This window comes from Phocoena sinus, chromosome 19, assembly GCF_008692025.1.
Source record: "Phocoena sinus isolate mPhoSin1 chromosome 19, mPhoSin1.pri, whole genome shotgun sequence".
Lineage (NCBI taxonomy): Eukaryota > Metazoa > Chordata > Mammalia > Artiodactyla > Phocoenidae > Phocoena > Phocoena sinus.
Genome location: NC_045781.1, coordinates 9,132,337 through 9,150,191, shown reverse-complemented (window position 1 = coordinate 9,150,191; position 17,855 = coordinate 9,132,337). Strand labels below are relative to the sequence as shown.

Sequence of the window (17,855 nt, the reverse complement as noted above, 5' to 3'; positions counted from 1 at the left end):
CCCAACATGTCCTTCAGTTCCTTGGTGAAGACTCTTCTGGCTTCTGTAGGCGCCCTGCCCACCCACCTCTGTGACTGCCAGGGCCCTGGCTTGGCTGCGTGCTCAGATCAGGGCTCAGACCTGCTGCTGCTTCTGCAGACTTCCCCCCAACCTACCACAAACGCCAAACACAGGGAGCGGAGGGCCAGGCTTCAAGGGTTCATGCCTTCCTCTGCCCCATAAATCTTTACAATTCCAAGTGGAATTGCCAGTCTTTGCCCTCGAAGAGCTCAGAGTCTGGTGGGCTCACCTTGAGAATGGGGAGAAGAATCTGCTTCTTCCTCACACCGAGCCTATTACCCCCACATTACAGGTAAAGACACTGTTGAATCTGGGGGGTGGGTATGTGGGAATTAATGTACCACACTTTCTCCTTTTGTTTATGTTGGAAATTCTCAGTAATAAATGTCAGGGACAGAAATATGAAAAGTAGTTTCAAACCCAGCTACAAATCGGAACGGCAGACATTCTGAATTTTAGGGGCCAGTCTGTAACGGAGATGCTTCTCTTGTGGGTGACCCTGGGGTTCCAGAGAGGAGCAGGACGGACTTAGGCAATGACAACTAAAGATTTCTGTCAGCAAGGCAGGGGAAGGACAGCTCATAAATGATAACAGTGACACAGATATTTACACGCATGAGGTCACGGAATCCCTCCAACAAGCTTGGGGACTGAATTATCTTCCCCGTTTTTACTGAAGGCTGCAAGTTTACGCAGTGAGAAAGTGAGAGGCGGACTGTGAACCTAGGTCCATCCAACTCTAGGCTCTTAACTGCGGGGTTACCCTGCTGTCTTCTCAGGAGCAGATGCAAGTGTGGACTACCCGCAAGTGACACAGCTGCTCAGCCTGGGGTGACAACCCTTAGTGCTCAGCACACACAAGGAGAGTATACCAGGGTAAGGGCTGGAGTTGGGGATTGAGCCCCACCCATGGGTGGACGGAGCCTGGTGGGCTCAGGGGCCTCACCGGCTGTTCGATGACCCTCAGCACTGTCCTCTTGATGTCAGCGATGGCCTCAGTATACACGGCTGCCAGCTCATGGATCAGCTTGTGGTTCTGAGGCAGGAGGGCCAGGTAGAGGTACAAACACTGCTTTACTGTCTCCTCAGTCCAGGGCGCTGCCACCTCTAATAGGGCAGGGGGTGAAGATCAGGGCGGCCCCACTCCCCTCCCACCCCCAGCATCTGGCTCTTCTTGGGGGACAGGCACATAAGGGAGCTGGGCCTGGAAGCAAATTGTTTGGGCAGGAAGCCAATCATCTGGGAAATGGGGTGGAACCAGGACTGCTCCCCTTTCAGAGTCTCTGCATTAAATTCCCATCTGGTCTCCTCTGACCACCAATCCACAAGGCAGTGAGAGAGATCTTTCCAAGTTCTGACCCTGTCCCTCCCCTGCTCAGTGCTCCCACGACTGTCCTATGCCCTCAGGATAAACCCCCAGTTCCTCACCTTGCTCCACCTGCCAGGTCCTGTTCAGGGTGGCCTTGCCTCTGGGGTTGTGTGCTCTGGTTACACCCTACTTTTGACAGTCCCCCAGGGCCCCCACTTTGGAGCCTTTGCACGTGCTGCTCTGATGCCTAGAACACTGCTGCCCAACTCCTCTTTCTGTACCTCCTCCTCTGGGTCTCACATAGCCAGTACTTCTCCGGGGAAGCCTTCCTGGCACCCAGGCTGCACCAGGGCTCCTGTGCTCCTCGAAGGCCCTGTGCTTCCTGCCACAGCCTGAACCTTCCAATTTAATGGTCCCTTCCCCTGGGGACCGGGTCTCCCTGTCTGCAATTCTGGAGGACCCAGAGCTTTGCCGAGCAAATTGGCCTGCGATGATCCTGCCTGGTCTTTCCTGGAGCCCCATCAGTGTCTAGCTCTCCTTGTCCTCGGCTTTCAGCCCAGCTGTCTCCTCCTTCAGGATGCTCTCCCTGACCCCTCACGCTGGGTCAGGCGCTCCCTCTGGGCTTCCACAGACTCCTAGTTTCGCCACCTGAGGCCTGCTCGTTCTGGTTATTACTGTCTGGCTGTCTTCTCTAGGCAGGCTGGGCAGGGCTCAGCTTAGATCCAGCTCTGTCCCCAAGACCCAGCCAGAGCCTGAGACACAGCGGGTGCTCAATACACCTCTGAAGAACCTGCACCAAACCTGTGTCCTTGTCGGCTCCAAAGAGCACAGATGGCGGGTTGGGGTGGACCAAGAGCTGTAGGTAATTGAGGGCAAAACTTCTCCACATACTCTCGTAGCTGTTCCTTCTCGTACATGCGCTTGATGAATAGCAAGGCCTGGGAACGCACCTGAGGAGAGAGTGGGGGAAGATGGTGGAGGGGAAGACAGTTGTTCTGAGCTTGGCAGCACCAGTGTGAAAACAAGCCGAAGTCTGAGAGAGGCCCAGCTGGGCTGACTTACCTGTGCCCAAGACTGGTCACCGGCTTGGAAGAGAGGTTTCCTGGCCCACCTCAGGGCCCTGCACCACCTCACCATCTACCTGCCCAGCCCCACCTCTTATCGTTCTTGCCTTGCTTGCTTTACTCCAACCAGAAGTTTTCCTCAGTTCCTCAAAAGTAACAGCGTTCTCCCTGGCTTTGAGACCTGGCACAAAAGGTTCCCACTGCCTGGCGTGCCTGTCACTGGCTGTATCCTATTTCACTCAGACATCCCTGCTGGGAGCCATGAGGACAGGGCCTGGTCTGGGGCAGTGATTTGTCCCCAAAAGCACCACAGGGCTGAGCCAGGGTGTGCAGTGAGGGTCTGCTGAATGAATGGACACAAGACATCAGAAAGGAGCTGGCAGGAGGCTGGAGCAGGGTGGACCAAGGGCCGTCTCAATCACACACATGCACACACACTGTTCCCTCCGTCCAGGGCACACCCGTCTACTCATATTTCAGGTCTTGGCTCACATGACCCCTCCTCCAGAAGCCTTCCTTAGACCACCTCCCTTCCTCAGCCTCCAGGGTTCCGCCACCGCACACCCTACTCCACTCCTGGCACTGAACGCACTGTGTGGGCCACAATGGCTCCCCTCCTGGTCAGCGCTCCCCCAGGTCCCAGCACACCACCAGGCCTTGAGAGGGGCGCACCAACACGGGTGGAATAAGAACGAAAATGGGACTGTCCTTCCTGGGAGGCGGTGAGTGTATATGTGTGTGTGTTCTAAGCAGCCTCGTGCCATCGTAAATGGAAAAACCACCACCACCACCAAAAAATTGTTGCAAGAAGGACATTAGGCCCAGAAACTTTCAGGGGAATGTGGAAAAGACTGGGCTGGTTACTTGGGACAGAGGAAGGACTGAGTGTAACCCAGCAAAGGGCGACGGGGGATCACCTTGTCCTTCTCATGGGAGCTGAGGTCTAGCAGAACATGCAGGTACTGGAACTGGCGGGACGGGCGCTTGAAGATCAGGTCTCGAAGAGTGGACATGCCCAGATAGGTGCGACTCTGCAGCAGGAAGGAAGGGAACCAGAGCTGAAGGCACCCACGGTGTGCCTTTGGGGTGTCTCCCTCGCTTCAGTCAGATCTGGTCCTAGACAAAAGCTACTGGTCCCTCACAGAACCCCCCGCCACAGGCTGCAACAAGTTGGACTCCTGCCCGCACCACAATGTTGGGGATGCAGGGAGATCTGCCGCCCGTCCTCACCTCATCCTCACAGTACTTGCGAATCACCTCCAGGGCACTCTCAGTGATCAGCGGCGCCTCCAGTACAACCTTGGTGAAGATCCTTCCAGAGAGGGAGGGACAGTGAACGGCTGCAGAGAAGGGGCCCCCTGGTTTCCCTGTCCTGCTGATCGCAGCTCACAGCTGGCAGGGCGCCCCCCTCACAGAGCTCGCTCAACCCCCTGGGTACAAGCTATGGAGGCAACAGAGCAGGGTTCAAACGCTGCCAGGTGGGTGTCTTGGGCAGAGACTGCCTCTCTGAAACTCAGTTTCTCCCCTTTGTCAAATGGGGATTTCTAGCTTGTTTAATACAGCAATGGGAGGGAATGATGGGGGCTGGGAAAGGGTGTTGCTATTTTAGACGTGGTGACCACGAAAGGCTGCTTTGAGATGAAACTTTAGTCAATGCTGGCAGATGAGGAAGAGCCAGCCATGCAAGGAGTAGGGGGACAGCATTCCAGGTAGAGAGAACAGTAAGTGCCAAGCCCTGAACTCATCATGTTTGAGGAACAGAAGACTGAAGGCCAGCCAGTGCGGCTAAAGTTTGGGGGCAGGGAAAAGCAGAGAGGTAAGAAAGGAGGCTAAAGAAGTTGGTAGGGATTGGATTACACAAGGTCTCATAAAACATAGTAAGAAAGTTGCATTTTATCTGGAGGACAACTGAAGGTTTTTAGTGGGGAATAACAAGATAGTATTTACATTATAAAATGTCACCTGCGCTGCTGTGTGGGAGAATGGATAAACTGGAGGTCAAGGACAAGGAGGAAGCCACAGAACTGATTCAGGTAAGAGATGGGGATGGTGGGAAGTCAACCCCCAGAACAAGACTCTGAAGCAGGCACTGTTATTTATTCTGTATTATATGAGAAAACGGAGGCCCAGAACTGAGTGACACAGGTCAGTCAGAGCAAGCAGCAGAGCTGGGAAGCAAGCCCAGGCGTGTGACCCAGAGCCTACAGTGAGGTGACATTGTCTGCGTGTGGGGAGAGTGGGGAGAGAAGGGGGACTTGGGATGGGCGCATGGAGGATTGAATCGGGCGCCGATGAAGACAGAAGTGGTCAGAAACTAGAAAAAAAAGGCAGGACACAGGTGGGGGGACTCTTGGGGACAGGAGGTGCAGGGCCATCCCCCTCACCCATCCTTCTGGTCTGGCTTCTCCTGAAGGCCGGAGAGCAGGCGGATGAGGCAGTCCTCATACTGTCTAGGGTGCCTGTGGCACCAGCTGCTAGGTAGGTGTTGTACTCCTGGTAGAGCCAGGCAAAGGCCAGGTCCAGGCGGGCCCGCACGTCTTCCAGGATGAAGGACAGGACCTCGGCCTTCAGGCCCGAGTCGAACTGACGTCACCAGGGCTGGCCAGGATCTTTATGCGCACCTGACGTGAGCAAGGGTCTGTGTTGGTGCGGGGGTGGGCAATCCCAGGCACCCCACGATGGTACCCTGCAAACTACTCCCGCCCAGCCTCAGGGACCCCCAGCGCAGACCCGGTGTTAAGTGAGGAAGGAAAGGTGAAGAACCTTATTCTCGGTAGGTCTCATTTGTATGGAAGAAAAAAAAATGAAAAGGGAGAAAAAAGGTAATCATCACGGAATAAAACTAGAAGTAATCGCTAAAATTTGTAGGAGTAATATCTAAATTGTAAATATATGAAATTACAAATATCTAAAATATATCTAAATATCTAAAATGTATCTAAAATATAAATATCTAAATTTCTAGGAGTAATATCTACATACTTAGGTACACAGAAAAAGATCTTGAAGGATTCCCTTCATTTGTACATTGGTCGCCTCTGTGGAGGGGATGGCATGCAGTGCGGGCCAAAGGAGACTTACAGGCCCTCTGTGGCCTGGAAATATTTTTTTAACAGAGAGAATACGTTCATATACTATTTGGTTAATTAAAAATAAACTTCAGGGCTTCCCTGGTGGCGCAGTGGTTGAGAGTCCGCCTGCCGATGCAGGGGACACGGGTTCGTGCCGCGGTCAGGGAAAATCCCACATGCCGCGGAGCGGCTGGGCCCGTTGAGCCTGCGCATCCGGAGCCTGTGCTCTGCAATGGGAGAGGCCACAGCGGTGAAAGGCCCGCGTACCACAAAAAATAAATAAATAAAATAAAATAAACTTCAAAAAAATAGGGAAAAAGTCGCTCGACTGAGGTTACAATCCCAGGAAGTGGCAGAATCAGGATTTAAAGCAGGTGTGTAAGTGTTTCTGAAGCTAACGAACAAGAATACTGTCAATCACAAGGAAGAAGAGCATCGTGGCAGCCCGCACTCGCAGGGCTCTTCCTTGCAGCCGCCCTGTGCTGAGTGAGAGCGAATGCGTGTCCACACATTTCCTCCTCCTTGTCACTTGTGTGGAGCTGCTATCTCTTCGTTTTATGGGACGACAGAGTAAGGCTTGGAGAAGTGGCCAGTGAACAGCAGAGCTGGAATCTGGAGCCAGGGAGGTTGACCCCGGGGCCTGTCTCTCTGCTGGGATGTGAGGTAGACTCTTGGGGAGAGGGACTGGAAGGATGGGCTGGGGTAGAGGCACACCTGGGCTGCCCCGCTGCAGGCCACGGCCTTCTCAGCCCGCAGGATCCGCTTCACAGCGCCCAGCTTCATGGCCTCAACCTGGGCGTCGGTCAGGGGCTTCAGCACATCACTCAGACGGAAGATTTTCTTGCGCCCACCGGCGCCTGCCAGCCTACATGGGAGAGTAGGGACAGGGACACGGTGACTCGGAACACCCTTTCTGGAGCCCAGGCCCACCCCAGGCCATACATACAAAGACACCCCCCACACTGTCTCTCCAGCTCCCCTGTGACTCTGAGGCACGGCAGGGCGCAGGGTAATGGGAAGGAAGAGGATGCTATTTCGGTTTTGTAAACAGCATCTCAGGGAAGGCCTCTATAAGCAGCAAGCAATGTGTGACTGGAGATCTGAGTGAAGCGAGGGAATAAGATCCACAAATATCTGGAGGATGAGCTTTCCAGCAGAGGGAACAGGAGGTGCAAAGGCCTTCAAGTGGGAACCTGCTTGGCTGTTCAAAATACCAAGAGGCTGGTGTGACTGGAGGAGGGAGGAAGGGGAATGGAGAGCTTGGAGGGGCAGCAGATCAGGCAGGGCCTTGTTAGCAAGCCTTGGCTGGGGACAGGGCAGGGACCGGCTGGATTCTGTGGTCTTTCAGGCAGGTAATGATGAGGACGATGACGGCAGCAACCAGCAGCTCTCCCTACGCGCTAGGATCATGCTCAGCGCTTTCTACATCATGATCCCTGTCCACCCCAAGAGTTATCTGATTTAATCATCTAACCATCACTGTGAACTCGTTTAGTTCTCCCTCATCCTTAGAGAGAGACACTATCATCCCATCCCAATTTTAGATATAAGTAAGGGGTGTTTTTTCTAAAAGAAAACAACAGCTAAGCCTTAGTGGTTAGGGCATTGACTCTGGAATCAGACAGACCCTCATCCAGACCGATCTCTGTTTATCTGTCTTTGTCTGTCACACACACACCAAGAACCAGGCCTCTAGTCCTGCACCAGCACCTGCAAGGGGACTCACCGGGGCTGCGTGACGGGGATGATGGGCTCTGGCCTCCTCTTGGCCTGGGGCGCTTCCTCCTCCAGAGTGGACATGGAGCTCAGGGAGCCCACTACGGAGATGGCCTGACCCTGAGCTGACAGGCGCCGCTTGATCAGGACACTCTCCGGCTTCACCACTTTCTCCTCCTTGGGCTCCTCCTTACACTGTTTGGTCTGCTCCACGCCTGAGGGGGAGGCAGCAAACGGGCGCTTGGCATGTCAGACCCACCCGCTCCCACCCAAGGACCTCCTGTGAGACAGGCTCTACTCTAAGCCTTGTACACACAAAACTCATTTAAATCTGCAAAGTGCCTTTCTGGAGCAGGTACCTTCTTCATCCCCATTTTGCAATACAACAACAGACTCAAACTAGAAATGTCCACTCACTGCCGGTGGGAGTAGTAAATGGTATTGCCACTTTGGAAAGCTGATGAGCAGTTTCAAATAGCACTGAACATACCCAAACTCACGACTCAACAATTCCACTCCTTGGTATAAACTCAAGATAAATGAGGGCACATGTGCATCAAAACACCTATACACAAATGTTCGCAGCAGCTTTATTCACAATGGCCAAAAACTATAAACAATCCACAGGTCCATCGACAGAGGAGTGTGGATAAACAAACAGTGGCCTAGTCACATAATGAAGACTACTGAGCAATAAAAAATAAACTCTTGGTTCACACAGCAACATGGATGAACCTCAAAAACTTATGCTGATGGGACTTGCCTGGTGGCGCAGTGGTTAAGAGTCCGCCTGCCAATGCAGGGGACACGGGTTCGATCCCTCATCCGGGAAGATCCTACATGCCACGGAGCAACTAAGCCCGTGCGCCACAACTACTGAGCCTGCGCTCTAGAGCCCGCAAGCCACAACTACTGAAGCCTGCGTGCCACAACTACTGAAGCCCGTGCGCCTACAGCCCGTGCTCTGTAACAAGAGAAGCCACCGCAGAGCAACGAAGACCCAACACAGCCATAAATAAATAAATAAATAAATTTATAAACAAAACAAAACCTTATGCTGAGCAAAATAAGCCAGACTATGATTCCATTTATAAGAAGTTCAAAACTAGAAAAAACTAATCTGTGGAGACAGAAGTCAGCACAGTGGTTGTCTCTGGACAGGGGATGCTTTGAGTGTCGACTGGAAAGGAGCAAGAAAGAATTTTCCAGAGTGCTGGTAACAGTCCTTCTCCACCTGGGTGATGGCTACACTGGTGTGTTCACTTTGTGAAAACTCACTAAAGTGTATACTTAAGAGCTGTGTGTTTCACTGTACATAATTTATACCTCAATAGTACTGTTAGAATGGGAAACCACCTGGGGCTCAGAGAGGTTAAGTAACTTGACCAAAGACACACAGCTATTAAGTGGCTGAGGTAGTCTCGTTCAACTCAGACCTCAAACCCAGGTCTGCTGGATTTCAAAGCCCAGGGCCTGAAACTATTGAGTGGTCACTGTATCTATGGGACCTGTAACTATTTACACCTAAGATTGCATGATTTTCCATTTGCAGCACTACAAAGAGGTGCTCTTCCACTAAGGAGAACCCAGTGGCCACAGTGCCAACCCCTGGCCCTGGTCAGCTCCAGGTGACACTCACCTGGCCCCAGTCCTGCGGCCGTCATCTGTGTGGCCATGAGCCGAGCCAGGTGCTTGATCTGGGCTTCAGTGCCTGCTGACTCCACTGGGGTGTAGATGGCTTGGAAGGAGGCGGGCATGGCCTCAGGCAGGTACACCATGCTGATGAGGACCTGCAAGATGCCCAGGAAAAGGAACCTTCCCTTACTTATTGACTCAACAAACATTCGTTCCACACCCAGGCCAATGCTGGCGAAATGGCAATGACTAGGACAGACCTGGGCCTGCTCTCATGGAGCGCAGATTCTTGCACAAGTCAGAGAGAAAACGAGTACTGATGCAGTGTGGTGCACGAGAGAAGAAGTAAAGGGTGCCACAGGACACAGTAAAGGGTGCCAGGGATGGCTTTGGCTCCCCGGGGCAGTGGCACACAGGCTGAGAACTGAGAGAAGGGCCAGAATCAGAGTGACACAGAGTGAAGTCTTGCAAGCGAGGGGTTGGGGGGTAATATATTCCAAGTATAGGAAGGCTAAGAGGCAGCAGAGCTGGTACCCTGCCCAGTGAGCGGAAGGAGGTTCAGTGACACAGTATAATATGAACCAGAAATTGACTTAAAAAAAAAAAAATCAGTATCCTAATAGAGCACATCCATGTCTGTCAGGAATTGGTAACAAAAGATAATCTCAAACTCCCTACAGGCTTGGAAGTTTAAATGCATGCTCTTAAATAATAATAGAACAGAAAGATAATGAAATAACTACAAATAAAAATGTGTAAGATACAGCTACAACGGTACTTAGATGGAAAATGAGATCCTTAAATGCTTACACTGGAAAAGAAAACTGAAAATTAATAAGCCAAGCATTTTACCTTGGGGAAAAACATTCACAGAAATTAACATGAAAGAAATAAAGACAGCAGAAATAAAACAGAAAAGGTTACAAAAGATTATCAACAAAACTTAACAGCCAGTCCTTTGAAATGACTGAAACCAACCAAATCTACAGCAAGAATAAACAAAAAAAGAGGAAGGACACAGTATTAGGGACAAAAAAGTGGCACATTACTACAGAGACAGCAGGTATTATAAAAATAAAAGAATCTTATGAACTTCATGCTGATAATTTGAAAAAGACAATTTCCCGGAGTGTGACAGGGATAGATAAGGTACAACAAGTTAATGGAAGCCAAATCAGACAGGGTCTAAGGCAAGTTGAATTTAAGTTTTATCTGGAAGGAAACAAAGCTTTGGCAGGGATCTGAGCAGGGGAGCATCATGACTTGTACTTTACAAAGATGCCTCTGCCTGCCACAGGGAGAGTGGAAGGCAGAGCCAGGGAACAAGCAGGTAGTTCTCTGTGTGAAAAGGGTGGGCCTGGAGAGGGCATGGGCCATGGGGAATGGAGAAGAGCGGAAAGACTCGGGCTGAGGGGGAGGCAAAGAGTTTAACTCCCAAGTTTCTGGCGTGGGGACGAGAGGCATGTGTGCCAAGAACACAGGAGGGGCCATGGGCCTGTAGAAGAGTCGGGGGAGAAATTTCACTAGTTTTGAAATGTTAAGTCTGAGGTGCCTGTGAAACACCCAAGGAGAGAAAGATGCAGGAGGTGGTCGCATATCCAGGCCCAGAGCTCACCAAAGAGATCTGAGCTGGAGAGAAAACTCCTCGCCACCCCAATCACCCAACAACTAAGCCCCTTGGAGGCTCTAGGCAGAGAGAAGGGAAAGCTGATGGTGACTGCTGTTGAGCATGGGAAGAGGTATTTATTCTCCATGAGCACCCAACAGAAAGGTCTCGGTGCTGCTACAGCCAGAGGACTGATGTGAGACACCCCACCACTCCAGCTCCCCTCATCAACTCAAACCAGTGGTTCTTTCACTTTGAAGCAGGTCATCTTTGAAAATCCAAAGAAAACACTGGTCATCCCACCCCACCGATGCCAATCCTACACCACTTGGCAAACAAGTCATGGGGCTCACTCTCCAGTTAACAGACCCTCCCTGCAAAGGAGAGGAGAGAGAGTGTGAGTGCGTGGGTCTAGATGGAGACTCAGAAAACCCAAAGGGGGATGGGGGGGGCAGTGACAAGTAACCTCCTGAAGGAGTAAAGATCATGCAAGAGGAGGTCCATCCAAAGTGAGGAAGGCCCACAGGACCACACCCTCCCAACACTGAAAACAGAAAAGTGTTTCAGGTCTGACGTCATCTGGAAAGGGTGGGCAGTGTGGAGCGGAGGGGCAGAGAAAAGACTAGAGACCCTTCCTCCCTGCCTGGTGGGAGACGGCCCCCACCCATCCTCACCAGATTGGCCACATTGTCAGGTGTCAGCAGAGGCTGTAGGAACTCGGCTGTGATATCTGTGTCTGACTGGCCTGAGATCTGGGCTGAGGCCTTCGAGGTCGCTGAGGGGCCTGGCTCCAAGTCCTTGTCCTCGTCGTCTTCCCCCAGGTTGGGCTCTGGGATAGAGAAGGAGACAAGATGATGGCTCTAGAGAGGGCAGGAGCCCTCCCCTCCTCCCAGGCACCCCCACTGGTCCCTGCCCCCAGGCAGCCTCAGCAAATAGAAGCAGTGCAGCAGATGAAGACCTCTGTGCCATATGACCCTGGGGAACTATCTGCCTCTCTCTAGGCCTCAGTTCTCTTCATCTGGGAAATGGGAATAAGCCATACCAGCCTGGCTGATCACACTAAGCTCCAAAAGACAAAAAGGTTAAGTAATAAGTTCACAGAGCTTTACTGTTTGAAAACACCTAAGTTTGAAACAGTGCTCAACCTCACCAGGAATCAGGAAAATGTAAAAACATCCTAATAAGACAGCGAATTTGCCTATATGATTGACAAAAAATAAAAAGGTTAGTAGTGACAGTTGTTAATAGGGGTGTGAACTGTGGAAATGTAAACTGGTATCGCCTTTTGGAAGGGCAGTTTGATAGTAGGTCAATATTTTAAATGTGCACACCTCTTCAACACATCAATTCCACTTTTAAATATCTACCCTAAAAACTTACAGATATAGCTAAGGTAAGATGTACAGAGAATTCACTGCAACACTGACTGTACAGAGATATGGCACACAGCTTCTATCAATAACAGGCTGGGTGACTACAAGCACAGCGGTTCTAGCTCAAGGGACTTTGTGTGCAAAGACGTTCCTTGAAGCTGTATTTATGAGTGGAAAAGCTGGAATGTTCAATAGAGTAATGATTTAAGTAGATTAAGGCAAAAATATGATGATATGCTATGCAGTCTCTTCAAGTTTGTGACACATGTAACAAAGAGTTGATACCCTGCATTAACTAAGGGCACATACAATTCAGTTACAAAAAGCTGACCAACACAATAGAACGGGCACTTCACAGAAATACAAGTAGCTAATAAATGTAAAACAACATGCAGCCTGACTCCAACATATGCAAAAAAGCAAGCTGAGACCTAGGATACCATTTATACCCAGAGAGTTAACAAATGTCCAGGGCTGGTAAGAACGGGTTAACTGGCACTCGCACACTGCTGGGGTTGTATACGCTGCTGTGATTTTTTGGAAAACTGCTATCAAGAATTTAGGGACCTCCCTGGCAGGCCAGTGGTTAGGACTCTGAGCTTCCACTGCAGGGGAAGTGGGTTCGATCCCTGGTCGGGCAACTGGGATCCCGCATGCCTCACAGTGTGGCCCAAAAAAAAAGAATTTAAATGCACCCAGCAGTAATGGACACGCCCACGGCTCAGATCTTGGTTTCTGAAACTATTCCCTACTTAAAAGAAACCAGAAAAAAAAAAAAAAAAAGAAAGAAAGAAAAGGAAAGAAACTAGGGCTCCTTAGAGAAATGGCTGATTGAAGGCTGGGGTAAGGGAAGTACATGATGAGTCTAGAACACCTTGTTATGCCAGAAAGTAAGAAATGCTCAAAAGAACTTACAGGACACATTAAAGGGACATAGGAGCCAGCTCAAAGGCTCCTGCTACTAAATATAAGGCAATTTGAGTAACAAAATGAATAACAACAATAACGGATTATAACCCAGAGAATAAATAAGAATCCAGAAGTCCACACTAATAATAAAGTAGGGAGAAGAAAAGAAAGCTCTTCCTTATAGCAAAATGCCAAGTAATAAATGTAGAAAGAAACCTTTTTATAACCATTACAGTAATAATAGAGGCAGGCAACCATCATTAATGGATGCCAAAACCACACAAAGTTTGAAGCAGAACTAGTATTTTACATAGTTTTAAGTATCTCTTCTCAGCTTATTATTTACAAAGGGAAAAAGGGTACTTTACACTAGAGAAACCCGGCGGTCATCACTTCGACCAAGAGATCAAATTCCCATCGCCAATGATGAGACAAACTGACATCATGTGCCTCCTCACAACACACAGAGGAGGTTGGGGCATCACTTCTGCAGTGTTCGTGCCAAAAGTGCAGAACCTGAATCCTATCAGGAGGCAAGAGCAGACAAACCCAAGAGGAGGGACATTCTACCAAACAGCTGCCCTGGACTCTTCACAACGTCAAGGTCATGAAACAGAAGAAGAAGGCTGAGGAAATGATTTGGGAGACTCAAGGCATGTGACAACTAAATGGAATGTGTGATCCCCACCTTGTGAAGGGTACACAGGAGTGTTTGGTATTATTCTTGTAACTTATCTGCAAGTTCGAAATTATTTCAAAATGAAAGGTTTAAAGTAATAGAAAAATAAAATTGGTTGGCAAAAAATAAATGTATAAGCTCTCTGCCCCATCAATCCCACTACTGGGAACTTGTCTCATGACTTGACACGCATGCAAGACTGTACACTACAGCAATCTTCATACTTTATAAAAATGGACACAAATGAAATGTCCACCAACTGGGGGACTGGTTAAAGTGGTCCATGTACCCTATAGACTATTATGCCACCATTACAAGGATGCAGCAGATCTCCACGTGCACATATAGAAACAACTCCAAGATAATTCCTAAACGTATAAGGTACAGAACCCTCTGCTTTGTGTGCTTAATTAGGGGGAGAAAAATAGATCCCTACCTCACTCCTTATATCAAAATAATTTATTTTTCAAAATGAAAAAAAAAAAAAACGAAAACAAAACTTGATTTTTTTTTTTTTTTTTGGCTGCATCATGGGATCCCAATTCCCTGACCAGGGATCGAACCTACACCCCTTGCAGTGGAAGCATGGAGTCTCAACCATTGGACTGCCAGGGAAATCCAAAATTCGATTCTTTCATAAATGTTCTAGAAACAAACGAGCACTTAAAAAAAATTTTTTTTTTACAGTAAGGAAGGTTGCCATGGTCAACACTATTGATAAATAATACAACCATTAAAAAATTACTTCAGGGACTTCCCTGGTGGTCCAGTGGTTAAGACTCCGCAATTCCACTGCAGGGCGTTTGGGTTCGATCCCTGGTTTCGGAACGAAGATCCTACATGCCACATGGCACAGCCAAAAAAAAAAAAAAAAAAAAAATTACTTCAAAAAGAGACTTGATTTATAAATGAAACACAGGAAAGGAGAACTCTACACATATAACACATATAAGGCATTTCTGAAAGAAAATCTAAGTGTTAATACTTGTGGAGTGGTTACTTTTGGGGTGAGGGATGAAAGAGAGACTATTTTCATTTTATTCCTTCCTGTATAACTTAAGTAACTCATAATTACTTGTAAGTGTATTACATTCTTCAGTAATTTTACTTTGATATCACTTATCATATGTCACCATATTTATACAACATAATTTATAATGTAAATTTAGCTTACAGTTTCCTGTAAATAATTAGATATTTTGAACGTGGTCAGTCCCCGCCACCACCTCCTGCCAGGACTGATTCAGCTCCTCAGCTCACCAAGCTTCATCTTCTTGAGGGTGGAATCTGAGTCGTCTCGGGGCCGCTTGCGGGCATCCTTGCCGCTGGGCATGTTGCGGGCGATCTCAGCCTGAGGTGTGCCCAGGTCTACCAGCAGGGTGGTGATCTGAGCCTGGAACTCCAAGGAGGCTGGGTGCTTCAGCACACTCAACAGGTGCAACTTGAGGTTCTTACGCACGCTGCTCACCTGAGACTTGGCCAGCGTTGGGGGCAGGTTGGCTGTGAGGAAAGTAGCAAGAACTTCGCGCTGTGGACAGAGCTCATGGGGTCCTACCACCCTCACTTCCCAAGCCCCATCTTGGGCAGTGGTGGCGGACATCTCCTAGAAAAGTTCTTTCGCTCTCAGATCTAATGTATGGCCTTCCCCCTGTACAAGCGGATACGCAAAACCCTTGAGAGGTCTCCTTCAGTATTAGTCAACCTTAAAACAATGAGAAAACTCACCTTCCCTTTCATTAAACATAGTCACATCTCCCTCCATCTCTGGTCTGGAAATTCCAGCATGCTTGCCCTGGGGAAGGCTATAATCACCTCCAGAATGTCCCAACTGAACTGCCACAACAGTTCATCATTGGTCCCTGACACCAGAATGACTTTCTAATGTCTAAGAATCACCTTGACAAGTAAGCCTCCCCTGTTCCAGAGTGAAAGAGGATGCCTGCAGTCTTTCCTGCCCAGCATCCCTTCCCACTTCCTCAGCCAGCAACACTCCCATTTTCCTTTGAGGGAACCACCTCGGCTCCATTCTCAGTCCAAGTGGGCAAGAGACTCAGGGCCAGTAAGAACACTGCAATCTCTTGGCCATTGTGACTGGCTCAGAGATAGGCTCACAATATCTTCTTGGCCAATCAGAAACAATGAGCCCTTGGACCTTTGCTGGAATGACTGGGAAGAGACATTCTCTTTCCCGTGGGGTTGCCAAGGAGATGGAATGGAAGCCTGTAACAACTGGGGGCCATCTTTGCTACCCCAAGGAAAGACACACACAAGAGCCAGGAGATGCAGAGGGATTCATGATCTGCACACACTCATGCCTCAACTCCAGACTTTTCCGTTTTCACACATGCACAAAAGTAGAGAAAACAGTACAATGAATCACCATGTACCCATCAATATTTTGCTGATCTTGGCACATCGATCCTCCCTGCTTTTTGGGGGAGAGAAGGGAAGAGCTGGAGTATTTTAAAATACTTCACAGACACCAACCAGGTCATTTCACCCACACATACCTCAATATTAAAATCAGCTTTGAACCAAGTTTCTGTCACATGCAACCACCAAAATATACATGTCTAACCTAGAGAATCCTTCCCTGTGTCCACAAGCTACTAGATTGATGATGAATCCCTTATGGGCCCACTACCTAGCTCACATTTCCTCAGAAAAGAGGAGACTGGTCTGTGGACAGGCGAAGGGGAGAAGGAGGGGACCAACTTACCGTGCAGGGTTTCATAGGCTTGAATCACCTCAGACATGAACATGGGCCTCTGGCGGGCAATATTAGCGAGGGAGCCCAGGGCTGTGGTCAGGTTGATGGAGGAGATAGCGGGGTGCACCATGAACTTGAGCAACTGCTCTAAGGCTGCCTTGCCTTCTTCCCACAGCACATCTAATGAGGGAGAGAAGAGAACCAGTTAGTAGGGCCCTTTCCCCCTGGCCTCCAGAGAGAGCAGCCTTTGGGACCAAAAGGAGAAAGATCCTCATACATGGATGGCTATGAATGGCTGAAAAAACACAGAAAATTTAATGGCTGATGCGTCTGACTATAAGACTATTAATGAGTATAAAAATCTAGAGCTGATGCTCAAAGCATGGGCTTGCCAATAGTGAAAAAGTAGAAATAATTTAAAATATCCAACTATAAGGAAACTGTCTGAACTACATTGAGGTAAAACTTTGAATATGTATATGTCTGTACACACACAGACAAAGAACTGAAAGTTCTGCTCCTTGATCCAGTCACCAAAAGTTAACTCTTAACAACTGTGAAAGATATCTTGACATTTCTTACACAAACATACTGTATGCCACATTATCTGAAATCGTGAATAAAAAATAGAATGCGATGTAACCATACTGTGGAATATTTTGTAGCATCTGAACATGATATTGTTAGGAAAAGATGTAACAAGATAATTTAGTTTAAAAGGTTGTCAAGGGACTTCCCTGGTGGCACAGTGGTTAAGAATCCACCTGCCAATGCAGAGGACACGGGTTCGAGCCCTGGTCTGGGAAGACCCCACGTCATGGAGCAACTAAGCCCATGTGCCACAACTACTGAGCCTGTGCTCTAGAGCCCGCGTGCCACAACTACTGAAGCCTGTGCACCTAGAGCCCGTGCTCTGCAACAAGGGAAGCTGCCGCAACGAGAAGCCCGCGCACCGCAACGAAGAGTAGCCCCAACTCGACGCAACTAGAGAAAGCCCACATGCAGCAATGAAGACCCAACTCAGCCAAAAATAACAAATTAATTAATTAATTTTAAAAAAAAAAAGGTTGTCAAACAACATATAAGAAGAGCTAATTTTTGTGGAATGCTTACTATGCCAGCCACGTTAACTCACCAAATGCTCATACCTACATCCTAAAGTAGATGCCATAATAATGACCCCCAATTTACCAATGAAGAAACAGGATCAGAGAGAATAGGTCAGTTGCTCAATGGTAGAGCAGAGATTCAAACACAAGCCACTACACTCTAATGCCTCTCAGCTGAAAGTATAAAGCATGGCCCTGTTTTCTGTAAAAACAGGGCCAACAGACACAGAAACTATGAATATATACATATAAATATCTTTGCATAGAAAAAGTCTGAAAGAAAACAATACTCTTAGCAGTATTCATCTCTGGTAAGCAGGACTGGGGGAGGGGGTATTTTCCCTTTATACCTCTCTATATTTATTGCTTGACATTTCAGTAACGTGAATCTACTACTTCTATAATTTGCAATTAGAAAAACTGTAAAACTAGCTAGTATTTACTACTAAGTGCTCACGTCTTCATGGAACCTCCCAACAAACCTGTGAAAGGGGTACTACTATCACCTCCATTTTACAAAAAGAAGATAAAGTTCAGAGAGGAGTAACTTGCCCAAGCTCACATGAGTAAGTGGTAACACTGAGATTTGAACCTAGCATCAGGGCTCTTAAGCA

General features: G+C 48.6%; 1 protein-coding gene across 1 annotated transcript in view; it reads right to left on the bottom strand.

Moving 5' to 3' along the window:
- Positions 1 to 17,855, bottom strand: part of SYMPK (symplekin) — a 36,009-nt gene that overhangs the window by 9,275 nt on the left and 8,879 nt on the right. Inside the window, 14 exon segments of the mRNA XM_032613333.1 lie at positions 1,007 to 1,167; positions 2,171 to 2,246; positions 2,248 to 2,319; positions 3,351 to 3,464; positions 3,664 to 3,745; positions 4,818 to 4,881; positions 4,884 to 5,028; positions 5,031 to 5,054; positions 6,219 to 6,369; positions 7,231 to 7,435; positions 8,860 to 9,010; positions 11,136 to 11,290; positions 14,683 to 14,922; positions 16,142 to 16,312. Of these exon segments, the coding sequence (XP_032469224.1) occupies positions 1,007 to 1,167; positions 2,171 to 2,246; positions 2,248 to 2,319; positions 3,351 to 3,464; positions 3,664 to 3,745; positions 4,818 to 4,881; positions 4,884 to 5,028; positions 5,031 to 5,054; positions 6,219 to 6,369; positions 7,231 to 7,435; positions 8,860 to 9,010; positions 11,136 to 11,290; positions 14,683 to 14,922; positions 16,142 to 16,312 (1,811 nt within the window).